The sequence below is a fragment of the Phodopus roborovskii genome, unplaced genomic scaffold, assembly GCF_943737965.1.
Source record: "Phodopus roborovskii unplaced genomic scaffold, PHOROB, whole genome shotgun sequence".
Taxonomy (NCBI): domain Eukaryota; kingdom Metazoa; phylum Chordata; class Mammalia; order Rodentia; family Cricetidae; genus Phodopus; species Phodopus roborovskii.
The window spans coordinates 33,324,668-33,347,219 of record NW_026126418.1 but is presented as its reverse complement, the minus strand read 5'-3'; the positions used below and the strand labels follow the sequence as shown (position 1 = coordinate 33,347,219).

General features: G+C 41.5%; 1 protein-coding gene across 1 annotated transcript in view; it reads right to left on the bottom strand.

Annotated features, from left to right (window-relative positions):
• The window catches only part of Slc25a12 (solute carrier family 25 member 12), an 88,019-nt gene extending 70,165 nt beyond the window's left edge, over nucleotides 1-17,854 (bottom strand). The window contains exons 1-2 of the mRNA XM_051184497.1: nucleotides 17,648-17,854; nucleotides 16,657-16,710 (exon numbers count right to left, since the gene is read on the bottom strand). Of these exons, the coding sequence (XP_051040454.1) occupies nucleotides 16,657-16,710; nucleotides 17,648-17,659 (66 nt within the window). The 5' untranslated portion in view covers nucleotides 17,660-17,854. The remainder of the gene's footprint in view (nucleotides 1-16,656; nucleotides 16,711-17,647) is intronic.
• Between the last annotated feature and the right edge of the window lie 4,698 nt (nucleotides 17,855-22,552).

The window sequence follows — 22,552 nt, the reverse complement described above, 5'->3', positions numbered from 1 at the left end:
CCGGGGTTACAAATGATGCCAGAGAGTAACTCCCCGACTCTCCCTGTCTACTTTAACTTGATTTTATTCGAAAGATAGAGTGTATAGCTGAAGGGGGGAAAAGCCTTCTCCTCATCAGGGAGTCAGTGCTTGACTTCTACAGAAAACAGTGAACTAATTAACCCATTAAATTAGAGGCAATTACTTGGCAATGTCAGGAAGCCTGTTGCCTGAACAGACAGAACCAAAGAGAGCTCTCAGTGGAAACTAGAAGCTACCCAGAGCTGGTTAAGAGCTAAAACGAATTAGATACTATACTAACGGAGAAGCGCTGGCACCACAGAAACAGGTGATAGGAGGCTGTGGAGGCAGTTCTGAGGTAGGAGAGCACCTGGAATGATCAGTGCACAGTTCCAGATCCGGCACCCCTGCACCCCCCCCCCCACACACACACGCACGCACGCGCGCGCACACACACACACACACACACATGCACGTGTTCTTTTTATATGTTTCTTTATTCGCATGTGAAAAGGTGCACACATGCCACAGCGCACATTCAAGAAAGTTAGAGGACAACTTTCAGGAATGGGTTCTTTTCTTCCACCATGTTGAGTCCCAGGGATCAAACTCAGGTCATCAGGCTAGACAGCAGGCACTTTTAAAATCTGCACCACCTTGCCAGATCTGTAAGCACATGTATCTTTAGAGGAGGATGAGGCTGTGTTTGAGTAGAATCCTCAGCAACAAAATAAAATCTGAGCTCTGTGTGTGTGTGTGTGTGTGTGTGTGTGTGTGTGTGTGTGTGTGTGATGTCTTAAACCCAAAGTACTTTAAAAGGTGGTTTTTAAAATAAGTATGACTCACTTATTTTAAATAACTTACTTTTAATGCTTCTTTTAATTAACTGCTAATAATGGGGTTGAGTTTGGGTTATTATTTTCTTTAGTTTTTTTTTTTTTTCTAGGAGTTTTATTGTTGATTTGAGGCAGGGTACCATGTAGCCCAGGCTGGCCATTGACATACTATGTAGCCAAAAAAGACCTTGAACTCCTTGATCTTCCTGCCTCCATATTCCAAGTGGTGAGATTACATACAGGCACCACTATACAAGCCTGGTAATAATGTTATAGACAGATTTCTATTCTATTTTTTCAGGAGTAAAGAAAGCATGTGGTAGTGCTTACACTTAGGCTTCTTGATAGGGAGCTGGAGGCCAACCTGAGCTATACAGTGAGCAAGATCCTGTCACACACACACACACACACACACACACACACACACACACACACACACACACACGGGGGGGGGGGTGGAGCGAGAGAATAGATAAGGTAATATAAGAATAGAAATTAAAAACATCAAGGGCCTTTATTGAGGCCTTCTCTCTATGCCAATCAAACTATCTTGGATATTTACATCAAAAATGGCAAAAAGAGACTTAAAATGGTATTTTGAGGGCTCAGCTATTCAGAACCTGTGCTGCTCAGCTCGTGGTGGTGGCTCAACCCTTAATTTCAGCACTAGGCAGAGGCAAGTAGATTTCTGTGAGTTCGAGGCCAGCCTGGATTCCAGAACAGCCAGGACTACACTGGGACCCTGTCTTGAAAAAGCCTAATTAATTAATTAATTAAAATCTTTAAAAAATAAAGCTAGGAGCCTTCCAAAACAAATTATGCTAAAGGTTTAATATCCTAAGTAATAGTTTTATCGCATCTTTTCCATTTTTGTTATCATTTTAAAGAGTAACCTAAAATGACTTGAAATAAAGTTGCAGGATATTATATCCTTACACCAAATAACTTCAGAGTTAATCATTTGCCATTTCAAAGATGTTTCTTAAGCAGTTGTAAATCCCTCCTGGGCAAGAAGTCAAGGACACATGAAAGACATCCACAAGAAGCAGCTCACAGAAGCTGACAGTTTCTAGATTACACTTTTTCAACCCAGGTCAAGCATTTGGAATGCAAACATGCACACAGCTTTTAACATTTCCAGAAACATTTACATTGACACGGAGTATAGTTCCCACGGGCCTGAGAAGGCCTTGGCAGTCTCAGGCTTGAAAAACAAAATAGACCTTATGAGAGCCTGGAGTCCTCATGTATGTAATCAAAATCCCATATTAAAATTGGCAGGGTTTCGTATACAAAAGCATGTTGTAATTACACTGAACTGTCTGCTGCCCGAGGGGAGAAACCCGTGCCACCCTGAAACGGTTGGCCTTTTGAAGCCAAAAGACGCATACACCAAGGCCTCCCCTGACTGGCGTAAACTAGAGAGCAGAAACTCCCTTGCAATTTACTAACATTAACCTTAGGTGACCTTTCAAATACATGACACCCACCTTTCAAGCTAACTGTGTTAATTACAGCCTCCAAAGCACTCACACATCTCCAAATTTCTACTAAGGGGAAAAAGAACTATCTCAAAAAATCATAACTGGAACAATTTTTATAAAAGGTCTAAAAGTAATAAGAAGTAAACTGTTTCAGTGGTGTAAGTTAAAAGCCAGATTGATATTTTGACTCAAATGTGTGTGTGTGTATATACATATTATCTCTCTATCTGTTTGTTTGTTTGTTTATGTCAGTGCTGGGCATGGAAACTCAGGCTTGTAATCCACTCAGGAAGGCTAACTCACACAGCCTCCCACAAGTTTGAGGCTAACCTGTGTTAACTAGTAAGCACCAGGTCAGACTAAGGCCCTGACTCAAACATACAAAAACATCAGATAAATAAGTAAATAAACTGCATAAATGAAAACTGAGATGTTGGGTCTGGAAAGATAACTCAGCAGTTAGAGCACTTACTGCCCTTCTAGGGCTCAGTTCCCAGCACTCAGGCCAAGGAATGCACGAATACCTGTACCTGCAGCTCCCGGGACCTGGTGTCATCTGTTTGGCCTCTGCTGGCAACTGCATTCGCATGCATATACCCCCAAAACAGAGGTGTGTGTGTGTGTGTGTGTGTGTGTGTGTGTGTGTGTGTGTGTGTGTGATTAAACACACATGTATAATATATTATGTAATATATAATTATATATGTAACTATGTGTAATATATATACACATATAATTAAAAATATAAATGTTTAAATTGTGATGTATTACAAATACATTTTTTTATTGTTTCATTTCTTTTATTTTTCAGACCAGATTCACCACGTAGCTCTGGCTGTCCCGGAACTCTCTATGTAGACCAGGCTGGGCTAGAACCCTGAGATTATATAATGTAACAAGATCAAACTTTTTTTTTTTTTAAGTATGCATACCAAAACTAAAGTCACATATCTGGAAAAACTACTTTTTAAGCCAAAAAAAAAAAAAATCTGTGGAAATCAACTCTTTTTTGTATTACTGTGCTTTTTTCACAAGCCCATCCTGGGTACTATGCTTAAGAGCTGACGCCTAAACAGACAGGTCTCAGTCCAACGAGTAAGACACACAACATGGTTAGAAGGATGGACAGAGTCAGTAACCCATTGAGGACTTTTTGGCAAAAAACAAAACGAAACCAAACCCTGCAACTCAGGTGCATACCTTAGCTACCTGGGAAGCTAAAGCAGAATCACTTGAGAACAACTGGACAGCACTGGCAGACTCCATCTCTAAATAAGCAAGTATCTCTCAGTTTCTTCTCTGACAAGTAGTTATAAGCAACATAGCTGGCTGGTTGGTGCAGGGAAAGGAGATCTTCAATACCAAAGTATTTGGAAATGGAAAAAAGGAGTGTTGAAGTCCCCATTCTGAAATGCTCAGAAACAGGCAAGGGGAGGGTTGCAGTGCCCTCCTATTGACTTTTACCCAAACACGAAGGAGGAGTTATTCTTAGGATTTGCCTCTCTCCAAACCGAGGGCGCCCAGGGGTCCACTCACCGGTAGATTAGCTGTGACTGCTCTAAGTGGCTATCTCTACATATCCAACATACGGCTGTAATATGAGTCAAAACTGTCTCTCCATGACTGCTGCAATTGATATGAACTAATATTTTAGAACTTAACATCCTTCCAATTTCACTGACTCCAGAGATGGCGTCCAGTTTGGTAACTGGAGATATCACCGAGTGTTTCCTGTGTGGGAAAATGAGTTATGTGAACAATAGAGGGGGACATTATGTACCAGGGCAAGAGCTGAGAGCATGAAGCCAATCCTCTCGCTGTCCACTATTACTGCTTGAGCTTCCCATGAAAGCCAAATTTAGTCAGGAATGCGTGCCCTTTCACTGCACACGCGGCCTGCACGAGGAGCACAGACCACAGCACACCTGACACATGAAAGTGCAACCTTATTTTTACACACCAAGTCAATGGGGAAGAAGCTTATTCTATCAGATCAGAAGTCTTTCAAAGGGAAAGAAATAATTTTCTGCACAAGTGACAAGCAGGGTGTGGTGTCTCGTGTCTGTAAACCTAGCTCTCAGAAGACTGAGGCAGAGGATCATGAATTTGAGCCCAGCCTTGACTACAGAGTAAGTTCCAGACAAGCCAGATCTAAAAGCTCTTGTCTCAAAAACAAACAAGAAAGGCCAAATTGACTTTTTAACTTTAAGAATTACATTAAGACAGAGAAATACTTTAAAATATAATTTAGTGAGTAATACAAAAATTTCCAAAGATTATTAAAATCACATGTTTTAAGGAAAAGTGGTTTCCTCCATTTAACTAATGTACTTGTGTGCTTTGAAATATATTTTTTTACATTTATTTATTGTGTGTATGGGGAGGTGCAGGAACAGAACTCAGGTTATTAGACTTGGCAGGAAGCACCTTTACCTGTTGAGCCAACTCACAAAAAGCCCAGTTTTAGACTTTTTGATGCGAGGTTTTGCTAGGTTCAAGGTTCAATCTGGCTTCAAACTTGTGGTGACACTCCTGTTTCAGCCTCCTCACAGCAAGAATTTCAGGTGTGTGCCACCACAACAGGTTTATGAGGTGCTGAGGCCAAACCCAGTACTGTGTGTTTTGCAGGGCAAGTATTCCGCCAACAAAATTACATCCCCAGCCCCATACATCTGGGTCTAATATAGGTATTAAATTTACATATATAACCTTCAGATCCATCACAAACAAAACCTATTTGATTTTTGTACACAAAATTCTCCAGAATTCTGCCTTTCTTGCTCAGAATGCTTCTGCAAATGCTGTTGCCTATTTTTCCTTTCTATTTTGTGTATGTACTGAAAAAAAATAGACAGCAAGATTTCAAAATTGGACTTGCAAGATAACCCAATGGGTAAAGGAGCTTGCCACCTAACGATGTAAGCCTAATGGCCTGAGGTCAAACCCCAGAACCCATGTAGGGGTGGAAGCGGATAAACAACATCACAATAATAAATTCAATTAATTTTTTAAAAGATTGTAAAACTTAAAATGCATATGTTTTCTCTGTCCATTATAGCTAGTCCTACTGTCAGCAAGGACAATGCAATTTCTAACAGATCGGGAAGGAACTCAAGAGCCTTGTGAGTGCTGAAATAAACTAATGCTAGGGCTTCCAAAATCATTCTCTCTTCAAAAGAATCAGAAAGCTTGGAAATAAAATAATGACCTCAGAAAATCCAATAACTGGAACCAGGAATCTTCCCAGGGGTGACTAAATTGAGTAATTCATTTGGATTGTTCTTTAAGTAAACACTTCACTCTCTTGTTCTAAGTAACCATGGGAACATACAAGGAACATATATGTTCATAAGCCTGGACAAACTGTGTCTCTTTGATAATCAAGGTACAGTTCCTAGGGAGAGAGCATACCTTGATGTTGTTAAGATTTGATTGAAAAACAACTTTCTGTCACAGAACAAGAAAACCTTTTATCCTGAGTGGGAAGATGTTGACAAGATCAGAGAAAGGGATCAACCAAATGCAATGAATGAATCTAGCCTGCATCTTACTAGCTTTTTTATATATTTGGAGTTTTTGTTTTGTTTTGTTTTTTTGTTTTGTGTATATGTGTCTATGTGTTTGTGCTCACACATCTACCCAAAGAGGACATAGAAAGACATCAGATCCCCTAGACTAGAGCTATGGATGGTTGTGAGCCACCTAACAGGTGCTGGGAACCAAACTCAGATCCTATGTAACAGCAACAAGTGCTCTTAACCACTGAGCCATCGTTCTAGTCCCACAGAAAGATTTTTTTGAAGCAGAAAATAACAGAGTGATTCTGAATGTACTAACAGTTTATGGTTAACTTATTACTGCTATCCTGGTCCCAACTATGCAACTGACAGTTCAGAAGGAAACAGATGCTGCCTGCCACAGCCTCGGAACTGTACAGTGTAATCACCACTGAGGTTGATAACATCTGCACATGGGATCTTGTGAGGACATTCAGATGCATGTCTTAATGTACTTGATTACTCACACATGATGATAAACACATGTTAACAGTGGAGTTAAAAGTGGAGTCGCTTTATGAATTTCAGCACAGCTACCTAGACAAGACTTAAGATAGTATTCACAGAGGAAAGAAGTCTTCATCTCTATGCAGAACTGGAACAAGACACTACGCCTGATTTGGTTCTTAGTGTATCAGGCATACTGTAAGACCCTAATTCCAGGGTCCTGATGGGCCGATGGGAGAGCCCCATGACACAAATACCAAAACTAGGAGATGCAACAAGCAAGAGGTGTTTACTGAACGAGTGCACTCTGGTGTCAGAAATCTAGGGGAAAGAAAGCTGCACACCCTTCAAAGGGTTCAGGCTCCTTTTTATAGAGATAAACTGCAAATCAGAATACATGCATGGAGCACAAAGTGACTGATTACAAAGTATGATCTCATGTTTGAGAGATCACCCAGGTATGATCTGTTCTTCTTCAAGGGAAAAACCATAGAATGACTTGGAAAGTCCCCAGACTGTCCATTGGCCAGGTGTGACGCAGAGAGGGCTGTTCATCTGGGACCATTTGTTCCAGGATCGGGGTCTATTTCCTTGTGGTGGGCCAAGACCTGTGAGAAACGTCTTTCATACTCTGGCTTTCTCTTGGCTGTACATTTAGCCTTCAGTTATTCCACAAAGGTTTGATGATTCAGTAACTATCCCTATTTAACAAGATCAGCCTAGCATATAACCACTAGTCCCATCACCATAGTAACTTTCTTGTTCTCATAATTCCTGACCTTTCCACCCATGTCCACGTCCATTCTTTGTGATTTTCTATATTCTGCTTGCAAGAACTATTTTTCTTACCTCTTTCCTACATCCTTGCTCTGCAAACAAAAGATCTTTCAACACTTTAGCAGTCACCTCAGTGAACCTTTATAAAACCTGTCTGTACTGAGTGTATCAGCCCTTATACAGAGAGAAATAGACTCCAAAGGCAGTATACATACCTAAGGCACAACAAAAATGGGTGAAGCAAGACTTCAGACTCAGGTTGGAAGGTAGGTGTGGTGCTCACTGCCTATAACCCAACACATGGGAGTGTAAGAAAGGAAGATTCAAGGTCAACCTGGGCTACCTAGTGAAATCAAGCCTATTTAAAAAAAAAAAAAAAAAAAAAAACCAAAAAAACAAAAATGAAAGTCCAAACTAAACCAAACACACAAGAGGTTAAGAAGCAAAACAAATCACCCTGCCTACAAAGCCCACGTTGGCTCCAACTGGACTAATTCTGAGACCTCTGGCATGTCTTTATCCATTTCAAGATGTCTAGTTGCACTGTTGACAGACAGAAGGAAAGGAAACCTCAAAGAATCGGTGTCTACTCAAAGCAGCCATGCATCAGGACACATGGAAATGGGAAAACCAGTTTACATATCAATATGATCTACTTAAATGTGTCCTGTTGAAACTGTAATTTCAGCCATTCCAAAGTGAAGTGGGGGGGAGTCTTCTCTGTTTTCTATCTTGCTGCTAAGGAAAAAAAAATCCCAAATTCTTGCATGGCCTAGACACTAAAGCCTGCTGGATGTGGCTCCTTTGGCCTATCTCTCACTGGCCCTGTCACTCACTGGCGCTTCCTTTCTAGCTGGTGAACACAGCAAAACCATTTTCTGCATCGGAACCACATAGCCATGATCCCTGTACTTGGAATCCTCTCCACCACTTCACCCTGAGTGTTCGGCTCTTAACATTAACACACTCTCAGGAGCCAGTACCGATCTCTTGAATGTGGTGAAAATGTGGCCCTTGCATAATTCTTCTTATTTCCTTATTGTACTTGTCATGCCTGCCGTAATCTCTTTTTTCTAAGCTTTGTTGTTTAAATATCAGGATCGCTCCTAGATGCTGAGGGTCCAAAGTTAGGTCTCCATGCCTATGTGGCAAGCACATTTCTGACCCTTAACATCTTACTTGTAACTGCCGTGATGCACCTCCCACACTTGACAGCACAGGCCCAAAGGATCCTTTGCTGAAAGCCTTTGCAAGTCCATTCTCAGCCTTCCTTCCATAAACAAGTAAACAACATAGTACATAAACAAGTATTTAGTGAGTCAAAGGAAACTTCCTTCCACTAAACATGTGTGCTGTCACAAAACCCTAAGAGACTCATTGTTGCTTTATATTGTTACCGCCTTCCACTTACTCTTCAACTTAAAGTAAGCAAGACAGAGCTGGGGATGTAGTTCAGTGGTAGGGTACTTGTACAGCATAAGCAAGCTGCTGGGTTCAAAGCACAGCAAATAAATAACACAGAAGACCAAAGCCTGCACTTCCATGTGTTATATAACTTTCATTGTCCATCAGCACTATGAAGAAAAGAGAAATCAAACTAATGTTTGAATTCTGTATCTCAGCAAACTTTGTATAGTCTCCACGTGTGTTGCCTTCCGCATACACTAAACCAATAAATGAACACGGGAAGTCTACCAGCTAAAAAGAATTAAGAGCTCTTTTTAAAACGGAAAAAAAAAAATGTGACGAGCCTACTTTGTCACAGAGTGAAGAGAAGGCTGACTCCTCTTTTTGACACTCATCAGATTCGTAACAGCCAGTTGCACCCCGCTGCACCTCACCTCACCTCTTATTACTTCTATTGTACACGTCCACTGCTGCACACTTCTGATGGAGGAAGAATTGGGTCAATGATAGTGTGTGGGCGGGAAAGGTAAAAGAAGAAAGATAAATCAAGAAATGACTGTGATAAGGATGGCAATAGTAAAATCTTAGCCTGAGAACTGGCTGTAAAATTACAGCACAGTTGAAGGGCTAAGAATTCCTCTGCTGTGCTCCAAGTTCATGGGCTAGGAGGGGGTTGAGGTGGGGAAGGCAGAATCCTAGAGAATGTCTCTTATTTTGTTTTGTTAGATTTCTTTCTTGACTTGATGTGTATGAATGGTGTACCTGTGTGTATGTATGTGCACCACCTGTTGGGTACCCTGGAACTGGAGTTACCAATAGTTGTAAGCCACTATGTGAGTGCTGGGACTCCAACCTGAGCACTCTGTAAGAGTATCAAGTGCTCATAATTGCTGAGCCATATCTCCAGCACCTAAAACCTCTGTTAATTAACTAACAGAAAATACAGGGGTTAGGGATGTAGCTCAGAGGCCAAAATGCTTGCCCAACACCAACGCCTGATTTTGAGCCCCAGCACCTGGGGAGGTGGAGGCAGGAAGATCGGATGTTTAAGGATACCCTCAGCTACTCAGTGAATTGGAGGCTGGCCTGGGATATCTGAGGTCCTATCTGAAAAAGTAAAGAAAAGGGAACAAACAAAAATAGCTCATCAAATCTTGAGAAGTAATAAAGAACGCTGGGAAGCTGGGCATGGTGACACATGCCTTTAATCCTAGCCAGAAAAGACAGAAGCAGGCAGATCTCCGAGGCCAGCCTGGTCTACAGAGTATATTTAGGGCAGCCAAGACTATACAGAGAAACTCTGTTTTGAAAAACCAAATAAATAAATTGATAAAGAGAAAGAACGATAGAATATGTGGGAAGAAAAGTTCTTCCCTATACTTGATGTTTTTCTTTTTTTCCTTTATATATATAATTTTCCCCCTACCAACCCCATCCCATCCCCTTTCTGCTCCCCAAGGTGGGTGAGGCCTTCCATGGGGAGTCTTCAAAGTCTGTCATATCATTTGGAGCAGTGCTCAGGCCCTCTCCCATGTGTCTAGGATGTTTCTTTTCGAAGCCCATCATGAATTACACACATGACTCCATAAGCACAGAAATGTGTGCACTTTCAAGAAGGGCTCTTTTAGTATCGAAGTAGTGACACATGCCTTTGATCCCAGTGCTCAGGAGGCAGAGGCAGGCAGATCTCTGTGAGTTCAAGGCCAACCTGGTCTATAGAGTGAGTTCCAGGTCAGCCAGGGCTACATAGAGAAACTTTGTCTCAAAAGAACCAAAAAGACTCTTTTGTTGTTGTACATGACAAATGACTGTGTTGTTGCTTAAAGATTTGTTCTGTTTTTAATTACATATATATGTGTCTGCGTGTGGTGGTGCCCACACAAGCCAGAAGGTGTCTTATTTCCTGGAGCTGGAGTTACAGGTGGTTGTAAGCGGCCCAGTGTGGGTACTGGGTACTGGACACTGAACTTGGGTCCTCTGCAAGAGCAGTAAGCACTCTTACCCACTGAGCCATCTCTCCAACCTGCTTTTTATTATTTTAAAGGCTCTATTGAGACAGTGTTTTTCCATGTAGTTCAGCCTGGCCTGGAACTAGTGGGCCTCAGCTTCCTGAGTACTGAATTATAGATATGTGTTGCTATATTCAACTCCCAATTGTGTCCGGATATTTTAAACTAAATATTTTCTGAGTATGTGTGAGTTATGGGATATTACTTTAACTAGGCAAAAAATGTGTTACATTGTTTATGCTGTATTTGTTTAACATGTAAAGATGTGTTGCCTTGCCTGCCTAAGGAGCCTGATTGGTCTGATAAAAAGCTGAATGGCCAGTAGCTAGGCAGTAGAGGGATAGGCGGGGCTGGTGGGCAGAGAGAATAAGTAGGAAGAGAAATCTAGGCTCAGGAGAAAACAAGGAGAGAATAGGGGAGGAAGAGAAGGAGACACAGAGGGCCAACCAGACAGCCACCAGACAGCCAGACAAGTAGTAAGACATACACAAAGAAAGGTTAAAAGCCCTGACAAGCCGGGCATTGGTGGCACATTCCTTTAATCCCAGCACTCAGGAGGCAGAGGCAGCACATCTCTGTGAGTTTGAGGCCAGCTAATTCTAGGACAGTTAGGACTATACAGAGAAACCATGTTTCCAAAAACAAAGTAAAACAAAAAGCCCTGAAGCAAAACGTAGATGAAGAGGAACAGGTTAATTCAAATTAAAGAACAAAAGCTAGCCAGAAACAAGCATAAGCTAAGGCCAAGCATTCATAACTAATAAGTCTCCATGTCTTGATTTGGGAGCTGGTTGGTAGCCAAAAGAAAGTCTGCTACCTGTGTGCATGTATAGTATGTGTGCATATGGCCCTAAGTTCACATTGAGTTTCTTCTGCCATTGCTCTGTAGTTTGGAGATAAGATCTCTTGCTGAACCCAGAATATACTTCCCTGTAAATGGATTATAGGCTGCAGCTGCCACACCTGCTTGGCTTTTATGTGGGTTCTAGGCATCTCTGATTCTCACCCTTGCATGGTAAACCTCTACTCATGTAGCCATTTCCTCAGCCCTGTGTAGACTTCCAAGTAGCAAGCTGAAATGATACTGAACTCACATTTCCCTTAGAGTCCCACTCAATCAGATTACACTAACAGAACATGGGTACTTTATTCTTTGATTTATCCTTTTTGTGAAACTCCTACTTCCAGCTCTCATGGCACTGCTTCGCCTAGCTCAATTCTTCCTTCCTCCTTCAACCAGGAGTGTCAGCTAGAAATCGGATCCCGGTTCTCTGCCCTGTGGGTTTTTCCTTTCCTATCACTTTCTTTCTTCCTTCTTCCCTCCCTCCCTCCCTCCCTCCCTCCCTCCCTCCCTCCCTCCCTCCTTTCTTCCTTTCTTTCTTCCTTTGTTGTTGTTTTGGTTTTTCAAGACAGGGTTTCTCTGTGTAGCTCTGGCTGTCATGGTACTCACTTTGTAGACCTGGCTGGCTGCGAGCTCACAGAGATCAGCCTGCCTCTGCCTCCTGAGTGCTATCTCTGCCCTGTTTTATAGTTACTCCTCCTAACAAGGATTTGTCTAACACCCATACAAACTTGTATCTATCCTAAGCTGTCTTTAACTTGGTGGGTCACATCTATTTAGCAGTCAAGCTTAATTCAGTAGCCACCCCCTCCAATTCCCCACACAGATGCCCTATCCATTGACATCCATCCTAAAAACGCAAGTAACAGTTTCTGCACTTACAAAGTCCCTGGTGCTGTGTTGCCTTCCCATTCTCCAGACATCAGCCACTCCAGGTCATTACTACTACATGGATTATTCCAATAGCCCCTTAGCCGACACTTCCAATCTCCCCACACTTTATCCAATACACGAAAAGAGCTGCCAGGAATCACCACTCCCAACTGCCCACTCAGAACTCCACAGAGTCTACCTACTGTCTCAAACCCAAACCTCTCAGCCAAGTTTTCCTAGGTAGTTATAGTACAAAGACACGTTTTAATTTTATCTACTAAGTAATTTTATCTTTAATATTCACAGCAAAATATAGCTGCTAAAATCCTTAATATAACTCTAATTTTCAAAAATCACCCCATTTCAAAACTCCCTAAGCATGCAATTTAACGGTTAAGAATATATTCACATTCACACACACACACACACACACACACACACACACACGTTCTAGATCTGGCTATGGTAGCACTGTCTGTAAACTCAGCACTTGGGAGGCTGAGGCAAGAGGTTTGCAAGTTGGAGATCAGCGTGGGGCTACAAAGTTAGTAATACTTAGTTTAAAGAAAAGAAATAAAAAGTCTTTTAGAGGTGAGTAGAAATGGAGTCAAAAAAGGGATTTTCAGCCTGGCATGGTGGTGCATGTCTTCAGTCCCAGAACTAGAGAGGCAGGCAGGTTTTTATGACTTCAAAGTGAACCTGGTCTACACAGAGCATTCTAGACCAGCCAGGACTGCATAGTGACACCCTGTCTCAAAAAAGGAAAATCAGGAGTTTTAGATTCTTCCTTCTACAACCTAGCATAAAGCTGCTTTGGTTTTTATTTGTTTGTTTTTGTTTGTTTTTGGCTTGAAATTCAACAGGAAGACCAAACTGACCTAGGATTCCCAGAGATTTGCCTGCCTCTGCCTCCCAAGCATTGGGATTAAAGGTGTAAGTCGCCATGTCTGGCTAAAGATGCTCCTCTTAGAATTAAAAAAAAAAAAAAAGTATGGATTCTGGAACTCTCTTGATTTGACGATGTTCTCTATAACTTATGAACTCAGTGACCAAGTCATTTAATCCATCACCTCTCTGATTTAATTATTATCAAATTATTTAATTTGACGATTACTACCAAATGAAACACAAGTGCATGGAACATAACAAATCGCCCTTGGTAAATATTGTTGAAGGGTTAAAAGGATGGCTCAGCAGTTAACAGAGTTTGTGAAGCAAGCATTGTGACCTGAGTCCCATGCCCAGGATTCACTGTGAAAGCAAAGAGCCCTGGAAGTTGGCTTCTGAGTTCCACACTTGTACTGCGGCATGTTCATGCCCACACTCACAGTCATTCACGCACTCTGTGAGTTCAAGGCCAGCCAGGGCTATGCAGCAAGATTCTGACACTGAATTCAAGGTGAACCTGAGCTACATAATGAGTACAAGCCAGCCAGGGCTATGTAGCAAGATTCTGACTAGAAAAACAAAAGAATAACAATGGTGATGTTTGAGTCAGCACTTTATGTTTAATGCTAAATATAAATCAATAAACTGCACAAATTTTCAGCACATAAATAAGATACAGACAATATCAAAATAATGCTTAGAGGACAAAGGGTACCCTTCCATAGAGTGCTACTCTACTCAGGGGTAGAAAGCTTGTCTAATATATATGAGGAACTTGGTTCCCAAGCACCACAAAATAACAACAATGTGCAAAGATATTGATAGCAGATGAAAAGCTAAAGTGTAAATGCTGGTAGTTATGAGCTCTCCACACTCCCACCATCACTACCCACCCCAAACAACAAGACACACAAACCAGTAACAAATTCATAACAAGTCAGATTTTTTTTTTTCCTACATTGAATTTTCAAAGCTGGGTTCAAAAAGAACCCAGTTCCTATTTTCTTACATTCCAATGTGTCCCACATGGGACGAAACCGGGGAAGGCTAGATTAAAAAAAAAAAAAAAAAAAAATGCCAGGTCTGGTGGCACGCATCTTTAATACCATTACTCAGGAGGCAGAGGCAAGTGGATCTCAGTGAGTTCAAGGCCAGCCTGGTCTACAGAGTGAGTTTCAGGATAGTCAGAGCTATATAGTGAGAGCCTGCCTTGAACAAAAATCAAACAACAACAACAACAAAAAGAAAAAAGTGTCCCTGGTACCTGAAACACAGCTCTTTTCACTACATCATACAGCATCTCAGCTGATTCCTTCCATGCCTCCTTAATCAGAAAATACAATTAACTAAATTCCATGAGCTCTCCACAAAACAACTGACTCTAAGCATGTGATAGGATTTATTTTTGTGTGTTCCAGAGAATACTTGTGTAGTTCTATTATAATTGGTTTTGTTCCAGAAAGCATCCTCCTTTTAATATACTTTCTAAAACTTAAGGTTCCCAAGAAGCATGATTGTACACACAATCCCAACACTCAGGAGCCTTGAGACAGAAAGATCAAACAAGTTCAAGGATACCCCTGGCAGATCTCTATGAATTTGAGGCTAACCTAGTATAATAATGGAGTTCCAGGCCAGCCAGATTTACACGGTAAGACCATGTTGACAGATGATAGACAGACAGACAGACAGACAAGGTAAGATGGATAAAAAAAATTCAAGGCTGGGTGGGGTGGTGGTGATGGTGCATGACTTTAACCCCAGCACTTGGGAGGCAAAAACAGGCAATCTGTGACTTCAAGGTCAGCCTGGTTTACAGAGCGAATGCCAGGACAGGCTCCAAAGCTACACAGAGAGACCCTATCTCAAAACACACATATATACACACACACACAATAATAATAATAATAATAATAATAAAATAAAGTTTACGGCTGGGCTACATAGTAAGCCTTTGTCTAAAATCTAAAAATTAAAAATAAATCTTATTTTTCTAGTTCTGTTTTCTTTTGGTGCAAACAATCAAACCCAGGGCCTCAAACAAGGTAGGTAAATATGTTTTAATCCTGAGCTACACCCCTGCCTTTACTAATTTCTTTTCATAAACTATGGTATGTGTGCTCACCAATGCAATCTCCTCCCCAACAATAATTAAGAGAACTACATGTCTCAGTTAAAAGTGTCATCTAGGTCCAGTAGTGATGGTGTACAAGTTTAATCCCAGCATTTGGTAGGCAGAGGCAGGCCGATCTCAGTGAGTTCAAGATCAGCCTAGTCTACAAAGCAAGTTCAGCCAGGACTACACAGAGAGAAACCCTGTCTCAAAAAACCAGGGGGAAAAATAGTACCATCTAGCCTAGGCTCACTAGTAGAAGCTAGAATCTGTTCCTAAAATAGAATCATAGACATGTGGAATCAGAAGGAACCTTGAAGGTCACCTTTCATTTTATAGAGGGAAATAGTACCCAGAAGGAGCCTGACCAAGGTTAAGTGTCTAGATAGAACCCACTTCCGAGAAATACACTATCTTTAGTAAAATAGCTTAGAAACTTAAGAAAGCAAAACAAAAAAACTAAGCAACATTTTTTAAATTAAGTCCATAATCAAGTCACTGATTCTAAAAGTACGGTAAAAAAGGAAACAAGGTGAATCCTTAAAATTTTCCTGTTTAAAATGTGTATGGATAGTTTGCCTGTGTGTATGTCTGTGCACTCCATGCATGTCATGCCCTCAGAAGCCTGAAGCAGATGTCAGGTTCCCTGGAACTGAGTTACAGACCATTGAGTGTTGCCATGTGGGTGCTGGGAATCCAACCCAGGTCTTCTAAAAGAAACAGTGCCCTTATTGGCTGAGTCATTCTCCAGCCCCTTTTCTTATTTTTCAAATAATTTATTACTGTAAGGTTTGGGTGTGTGAACATATGTGCATATACACGCACATGTGAAGGTCAGAGAATGACAACTTTATGCAGTTAGGTCTCTCCTCCCACATATACATGGGTTCTGAGTAGAGCACCACTGAGCTGTCTCACTTGCCTCCTCGCAGAAAAATCTAAAGTAAACATGTTGGGTCACCACCCCCATCTATGGTTGTAATAATTAGAAGGGAAAGCACAACTATAATAGCTGTATTACTGTACAACAAATGACATAGACATTTATGAGGAAGAAAACTTTATAATATCAAATCAAGCAAACAAACATAGTAACTACAGGAAAATGCCTTATTGACTCCCAATATAAAGGAAACCTTTCAATCAGTTGTTAATAAAAGTACAACAGCCAGGCATGGTGGAGATAGTGGCAGACAGGTCTCTGAGTTCAAGACCAGTCTTGCTCTGTAGAGATCAAGTTCCAGGATAGCCAGGGCTACACAGAGAAACCCTATCTAAAACACAAAGCAAGAGTACAAACTACATCCCCCACTCATGTTTAAGAGAACACATGGAAGTAGAATACTTCTCAAAGTTAGAGCTTGAAAAGGAATAATGATTGTGCTGTTTTTCTTCTTTCCTTGATGTAAAATTCTTTAACTTACCTGTAGGAATATGTTTTTCAGCTCATGAGGATCACCTCGCTTGGTTGTATGGACCTATAAGGGGGTGGAGTGGAGGAACTAGTTAATGTTTGCTAGAAACCACACAATCTCTTTATATTATAGTTTACATCTGCTAACAACGTGCTTATCTTTTCAAAGGATATCTAGTGCAAAACAACCCCATAGCTTAATTGCTGATAACACCTGTCAAACTAGACATCTATGGCTAACGGGTGAGGAAAATGGATGTGAGTAACCTAAGATACAGCAAATTGCAGACGACACTTCCTCTGAACTGGAAAGGGAAACCAAACAATATAATGGTTTGCTTTATTCCACATCTACTAGCTACACAGTAGCAACTACCAAGCTGTAAATCCAGAGAGCCTCAAGAGTGGAGCAACAGGAGATGTAAAACACCCAAATTAATACCCGGGCCTAGCAGCCTTTCTTATGGAAAGCAGTAACCGCACATCGTCATCTTGGCGACCCTTTTTCTCCATCCAACCTAGACCAAAGCTGCCACAAATACCAATACTTCCGACACCCTGCAACCTGCCATGCAAATGTCAACCAGTGCCCTGAGCTGCACTGAGGCCCCAAATGACAACACCCACCCCCTCCCCCACCGCGGATGCCCTGGGTATCTCGGGCTTTCCTGTCCACTTGTTCTCACTCCCTCTCCTATGCTTTCCAACTCTGTGCTGGCAATCCTATGTACCTACGGCAAAACACTACTCTTTTCCTCCTCCCAACCGTGGTCCTCATGAACCCCTCCAACTCACGATCCCTCCTCCTTCCCCTCCCCCAGCCGGGCATCCTCTTCTCTCCGGTCCAAGCCCCGCACAGCTCTCCACCCGCAATCTAGAGCCCCGGGACGCGCCGGCCAAGAACCAGGCAAAGAAAGCAACGGGAAAAAGCGAGGGGCTGCACTCGGGGCCCTTGGAACGTCTCTTATGCAATAAAAGCAGCAGCAGAGAGTTGGAGTCACCTTGACCGCCATGCTGTGCTCGGAAGCCGGGAACGAGCGAGTGAGCGAGCAGGGCCGAGCTGTCAGGGCGCGCGCGCGCCACGGCCCGGGGCCGCGTCCGCGCTCCCTCCTGTCGCGGCGCCGCGCCCGTCTATATGCAAATGAGCTTGAGCGCGGCGGTGCGCACCGAGAGGCCTCTGTCCTTTCATCTGCGGGGCAGCCCGGCTGTCGCTCCTCTCGCGGGGGACACCGGAGCTCCGGCCGCCGGGTCCCAGACGATGCGTGAACAGAGGCGCTGCTGGGCCAGCCCCAAGTCCCAAGGCCAGGCAGTGGGTGTGGCTTTGGGCAAAGGCTTCAGCCAAAGTCGGTTCCCTCTTGGGGCTTAAAGGAACACTTGGGGCCTGTATTGAGCAAGGTTTGGAAGCATCTCAGCCCTTGGACCATTAATAATGAGTTAATGACAACTACTGACAAATACTGACTGGGAAAAAAAAATTAAGAACTACCTACTTAGTTTTTTTGCGGGGCGAGGGAGTCTAAGTAAACATAACTTTAAAAATGTGCTCCTGCATTGACATTCCTTGGGGTACCCTTAATAGTTTATTGACTCCTTTCACTTTTTTAACCACACAAATCCTTTGTGCGATGTATATAGAAAACAACTTCGTTTGTCTCAGGGCTGGCACTATGCTGGCTCTCACTTCTACACCGAACACAAAATAATTCTTCATTTAATTCCCAGCTTTGCCTTAAGCCAAAATAATGTCTCTAAAAATTGTGTCTTGCCACTTAGATATCTGATAGCCAGGCGATTAGCTTAGTTCGCAAAGTGATTGCTTAACATGCAAGAAGTCCGGGTTCCATCCCCAGATCTACACAGTAATATAAGGTTGGTAGTATATGCCTGTAATGGCAGCACTTGGGAAATGAAGGCAGAATGATCACAATGTCATCTTAGGCTGCATAGAAGTAGAGACCAAGCTGAGGTGCCTAAGAAAAGAAAATCTAAAGGGAAAGAGAAGAATTAGGGAGAAGGAGGGAGGGAGAGAGGAAGGAAGGGAGCGATCCAAGCTGATAGATAGGTCAGTCTGAGGACCCTCAGAACCCATTAAGAATGGAAAGGTAGACAACTCCGTGTTTTCCACACTTGAGCTAGGCAGGTGTGCATATGCGCTCTAATAAATAAGACAAAATTTTAAAAATTAAATTATTAAAGAGAAGAAAGAAAGGATCCTATTAGGTCACATACTGACATTCACTCAAACATTTCCTGAAACCCTTCATGTTCTAGACATGTTCCTATTTGTAAAATGTGTATATAAATGTAAATATATACACACACACACATATATATATGTGTGTGTGTGTATATATACATGCATATACATACGCATACAAAGACAAAGGGTTTATTTATTGTAAGACCTTCTTTGACACCATTATCATAGACTGTTTCAAGTTATAAAACCAAATAGCAATCCTAAATACTGTATATATCCACCATGCTCAGAAATACTTAAGTGTTGCAGCATTATCCACTGGGTTGTCACAAGAGAATTTGTAACTAATTGAAGATGTCTGCTGTAGTAGTATATTGCCTGTATTCCTATCCCCTAGCTGTGGGCTTTGTGTGCTAGTTTTTAATATCTTTTGAGGCCAGGCAAGTGTAGAAATCCCTTTTTTTTTTTTTTTTTTTTATTCAAAACTGATCACTGATGCACTTAACCTGTTTTTTGGGTTTTTGTTTGTTTGTTTTTGTTTTGTTTTGTGGGTGGGAAACAAATGATGAGATTTTCACTGGTTCTTCTCATTATAGTGTTAAGATTAAGTCTACTTAACTCATAAAGTCGTATTCATGCCCTGAATACTTGTATCTATCAATAAATATTGTGATATTTGAAAGTATAATCAGGTAAAAGCCAGTTCTCCAGACACTTTGAGATTGTGTTTATCACAACCTCATTCACATGAGGTTTATCTTCTTTCTTAAATGAGGCATGCTCCTTTAAATTAAAAAAGAAAGAAAGAAAGAAAAGCAAAAGGTATAAGTAGTGAAGTAGTGATAGAAAACCAGGTTCCCACATGTGAGTGACTTTGGGCCCTTGTCTTATGCCATGCATAGAAACTTTCCTCAAAATGCATTTTTAAATGCATTTAAACCAAAGACCTGCAGCCATAAAACTCCCAGAAGAAAACACCTGGGAGGACGCTCACTGGCATTGCCTTTGGCAGTAATTTCTTGCCTACCAAAGCCAAGGCTCCGGTTACAATAGCAAACAATGTGGAGCTACATCAAACTAAAATGCTTCTCTGAGGCAGAGTAAAGAAAAAAAGAAAGAAAAAAGAAAGAAAGAAAGAAAGAAAAGAAAAGAAAAGAAAAGGGCAGCTTACAGGTTGGGGAAAATGTTTTCAAACTGTTAATATCCATGATTCGTTTTGAGAAAATTTACACAACCTGGTAGCAAATATATCCCAGTGAATGAAAGACTTGAATAGACATTGCTCTAAAAAGGGGTACCCACAAGGGGAGCTCAGGATCATTAGCCAAGGGAAAGACCAATAAACAGACATGGTGTAGAGATGGGGCATTCTTAGAATTTAGTGGCATCACAGGGCAGCGATACCACACGCCTTTAATGCTAGCACTTGGAAGGCAGAGGCAGGCGGATCTCTATGAGTTTGAGGCCAGCCTGGTTTATGCAGCTAGTTCCAGGAAAGCTAGGGCTGTTACACAGAGAAACCCTGTCTTGAAAAACAAAACAAAACAATATTCCTAAAGGTGTTAAAAATGTACATTGTAACTAAAATCGTGTATGTGTATAATTAAAAATGTTAATGTGTACTCTTCATCCCACTTTTGGTCATATACCCACAAGACAATAAAACTACCATGTCTTGACTGTAATTACTCTTCTGTGTGACAGATCACAGCAGTCCTGCAGAGGGGACCAGCCATGTCTTATATCCTGTTTAGTACCACTCCCAAACTGCTGAACACCCAGCCTGTAGTGGGTGTTCACCCTACCCTGTTTAATCTATTCTGTGGGAGTACTCTTGGATCTCTTTCACAATTTCCCTAGCTTTTGGTAACTGGTGTCATTACTATTATTATCGTTATTATTGCTGTTGTTTGGGTTTGGTTTAGGTGTTCCAAAACAGGGTTTCTCTATGTAGCCCTGGCTGCCCTGGAACTAGCTCTGTAGACCAGGCTGGCCTCAATCTCAGAGATCCTCTGCCTGGGATTAAAGTGCTGGGATTAAAGGCATGCACCACCATCAACTGGCTGGAATTATTGAAGGATTACCTAAAATTCACTTCAATGCATCTCTCTACTGAACCTGGGGAGATCTTTATTATTTAAATTAATGTTTAAGGCAAGAGAGACAGCTCAGCAGTTAACAGTGCCAGTTTGGGCAGATCACAACCAATTTTAATTCCAGTTCTAGCAAATCTGATGCCCTCTTTGGATTGCTGCTGGTGTGCAGCACACAAGCACACACATACACATATATACAAAAATAAAAATAACAGCAAATTGTAAAACAATGTTTGTTGCAGCATTATTCATAACAACCAAGATATATAGACAACCTAAGTGTCCATTGATGCATAAATGAATAAAGACAACTTGATACAAATGGCACTTGCGTTAATATTATTCATCCATTATGAAAGTAGGAGATAGGAAGTTAGTTCAACAACAAAGTGCTGGCCTAGTATACACAAATGCACCTCTCCAACACACACACACACACAGAGAGAGAGAGAGAGAGACAGAGACAGAGACAGAGAGACAGAGAGTACCAGATAGACTTGGTAGATGGTAACACATGGTAACATGCAAGAAGTAAAGATAGGAGGATTGGAAGTTCAAGACCAACCTAAACTATATAATGAAAGCCTTCCCCAAGCAAGCAAACAAATTAAAACCTATATTTGGTGATTTATACAAGTAGTCCCTAGCTCCCCAGGCCTGGGACGGCTGAGGCAGGAGGAATGACTCCAGTTTAAGGCAGCCTGGACTACAGAATGAAACCTTGTCTCAAACAAGATTTTAAAAATGAAATAAAAGACCCTGTTTGTACGTGAGAGCCTAAAAAAAAAAGGGGGGGAAGGAAAAAGAAATAAAAGAAGAAATCAGGCTAGGTATGATGGTGAGTGCCTCTAAGAGGCAGAGGCAGAGGCAGGAAGAACTCCGTGAGTTCTGGGCCAACCTGGTCTACATAGTAAGACTTGGTCCCAAAAAAATAGAAAAAAAGATCTTAAAGATAGAACATTAACAGTGGTTCCCTGGGTTGAGGCATGTGCAGCAAACAGAGAGCTCAAAGGATACAAAGAAGTAAAGGGTGCTGTGAACAACTTGGAAGAGCAAATGCACAATGTGCACGTTATAGGTAATCATAGTGCTCAGTCCCCAGAACCCACAATCTGTAACTTATAGTCTCAAAATTGCTAGTAACTCCAGCTCCAGGGAACCCAAAACTGGAAATAGCACAAATGCTCAAGTATGGTACATTTGCAGAATGAAATATTATTCAGAAATTGTAACAAAGAAGACAATTGTTGATCCAACAACATAGATGAAGGAAAGATATCATGTGATGAGGCGATAAAAGCTTTATACAGAATCGTATTGTACAAAAGAACTAACACTGAGTAATGTCATTTATGTAAGCCTCTAAGACAGCCAGAACTAAAGTACTGTGAAAAAAATCAAAGCTGCCATGTCCAGAAGAGAGCAATTGATGGGAAAGAGGCCTGACAGATGTAGCTGGAGTGATAATAGCAGTTTATGAATTGCTAGGGTTTGGGTACATTTTTCAAAGCTCATACAATATACACTTAAGTCTTACACACATCATTACAAATGTGCATAAAGTTTTCAAGAGAAAATAATTTGAACAAATATTGAATTATAACAGAAAT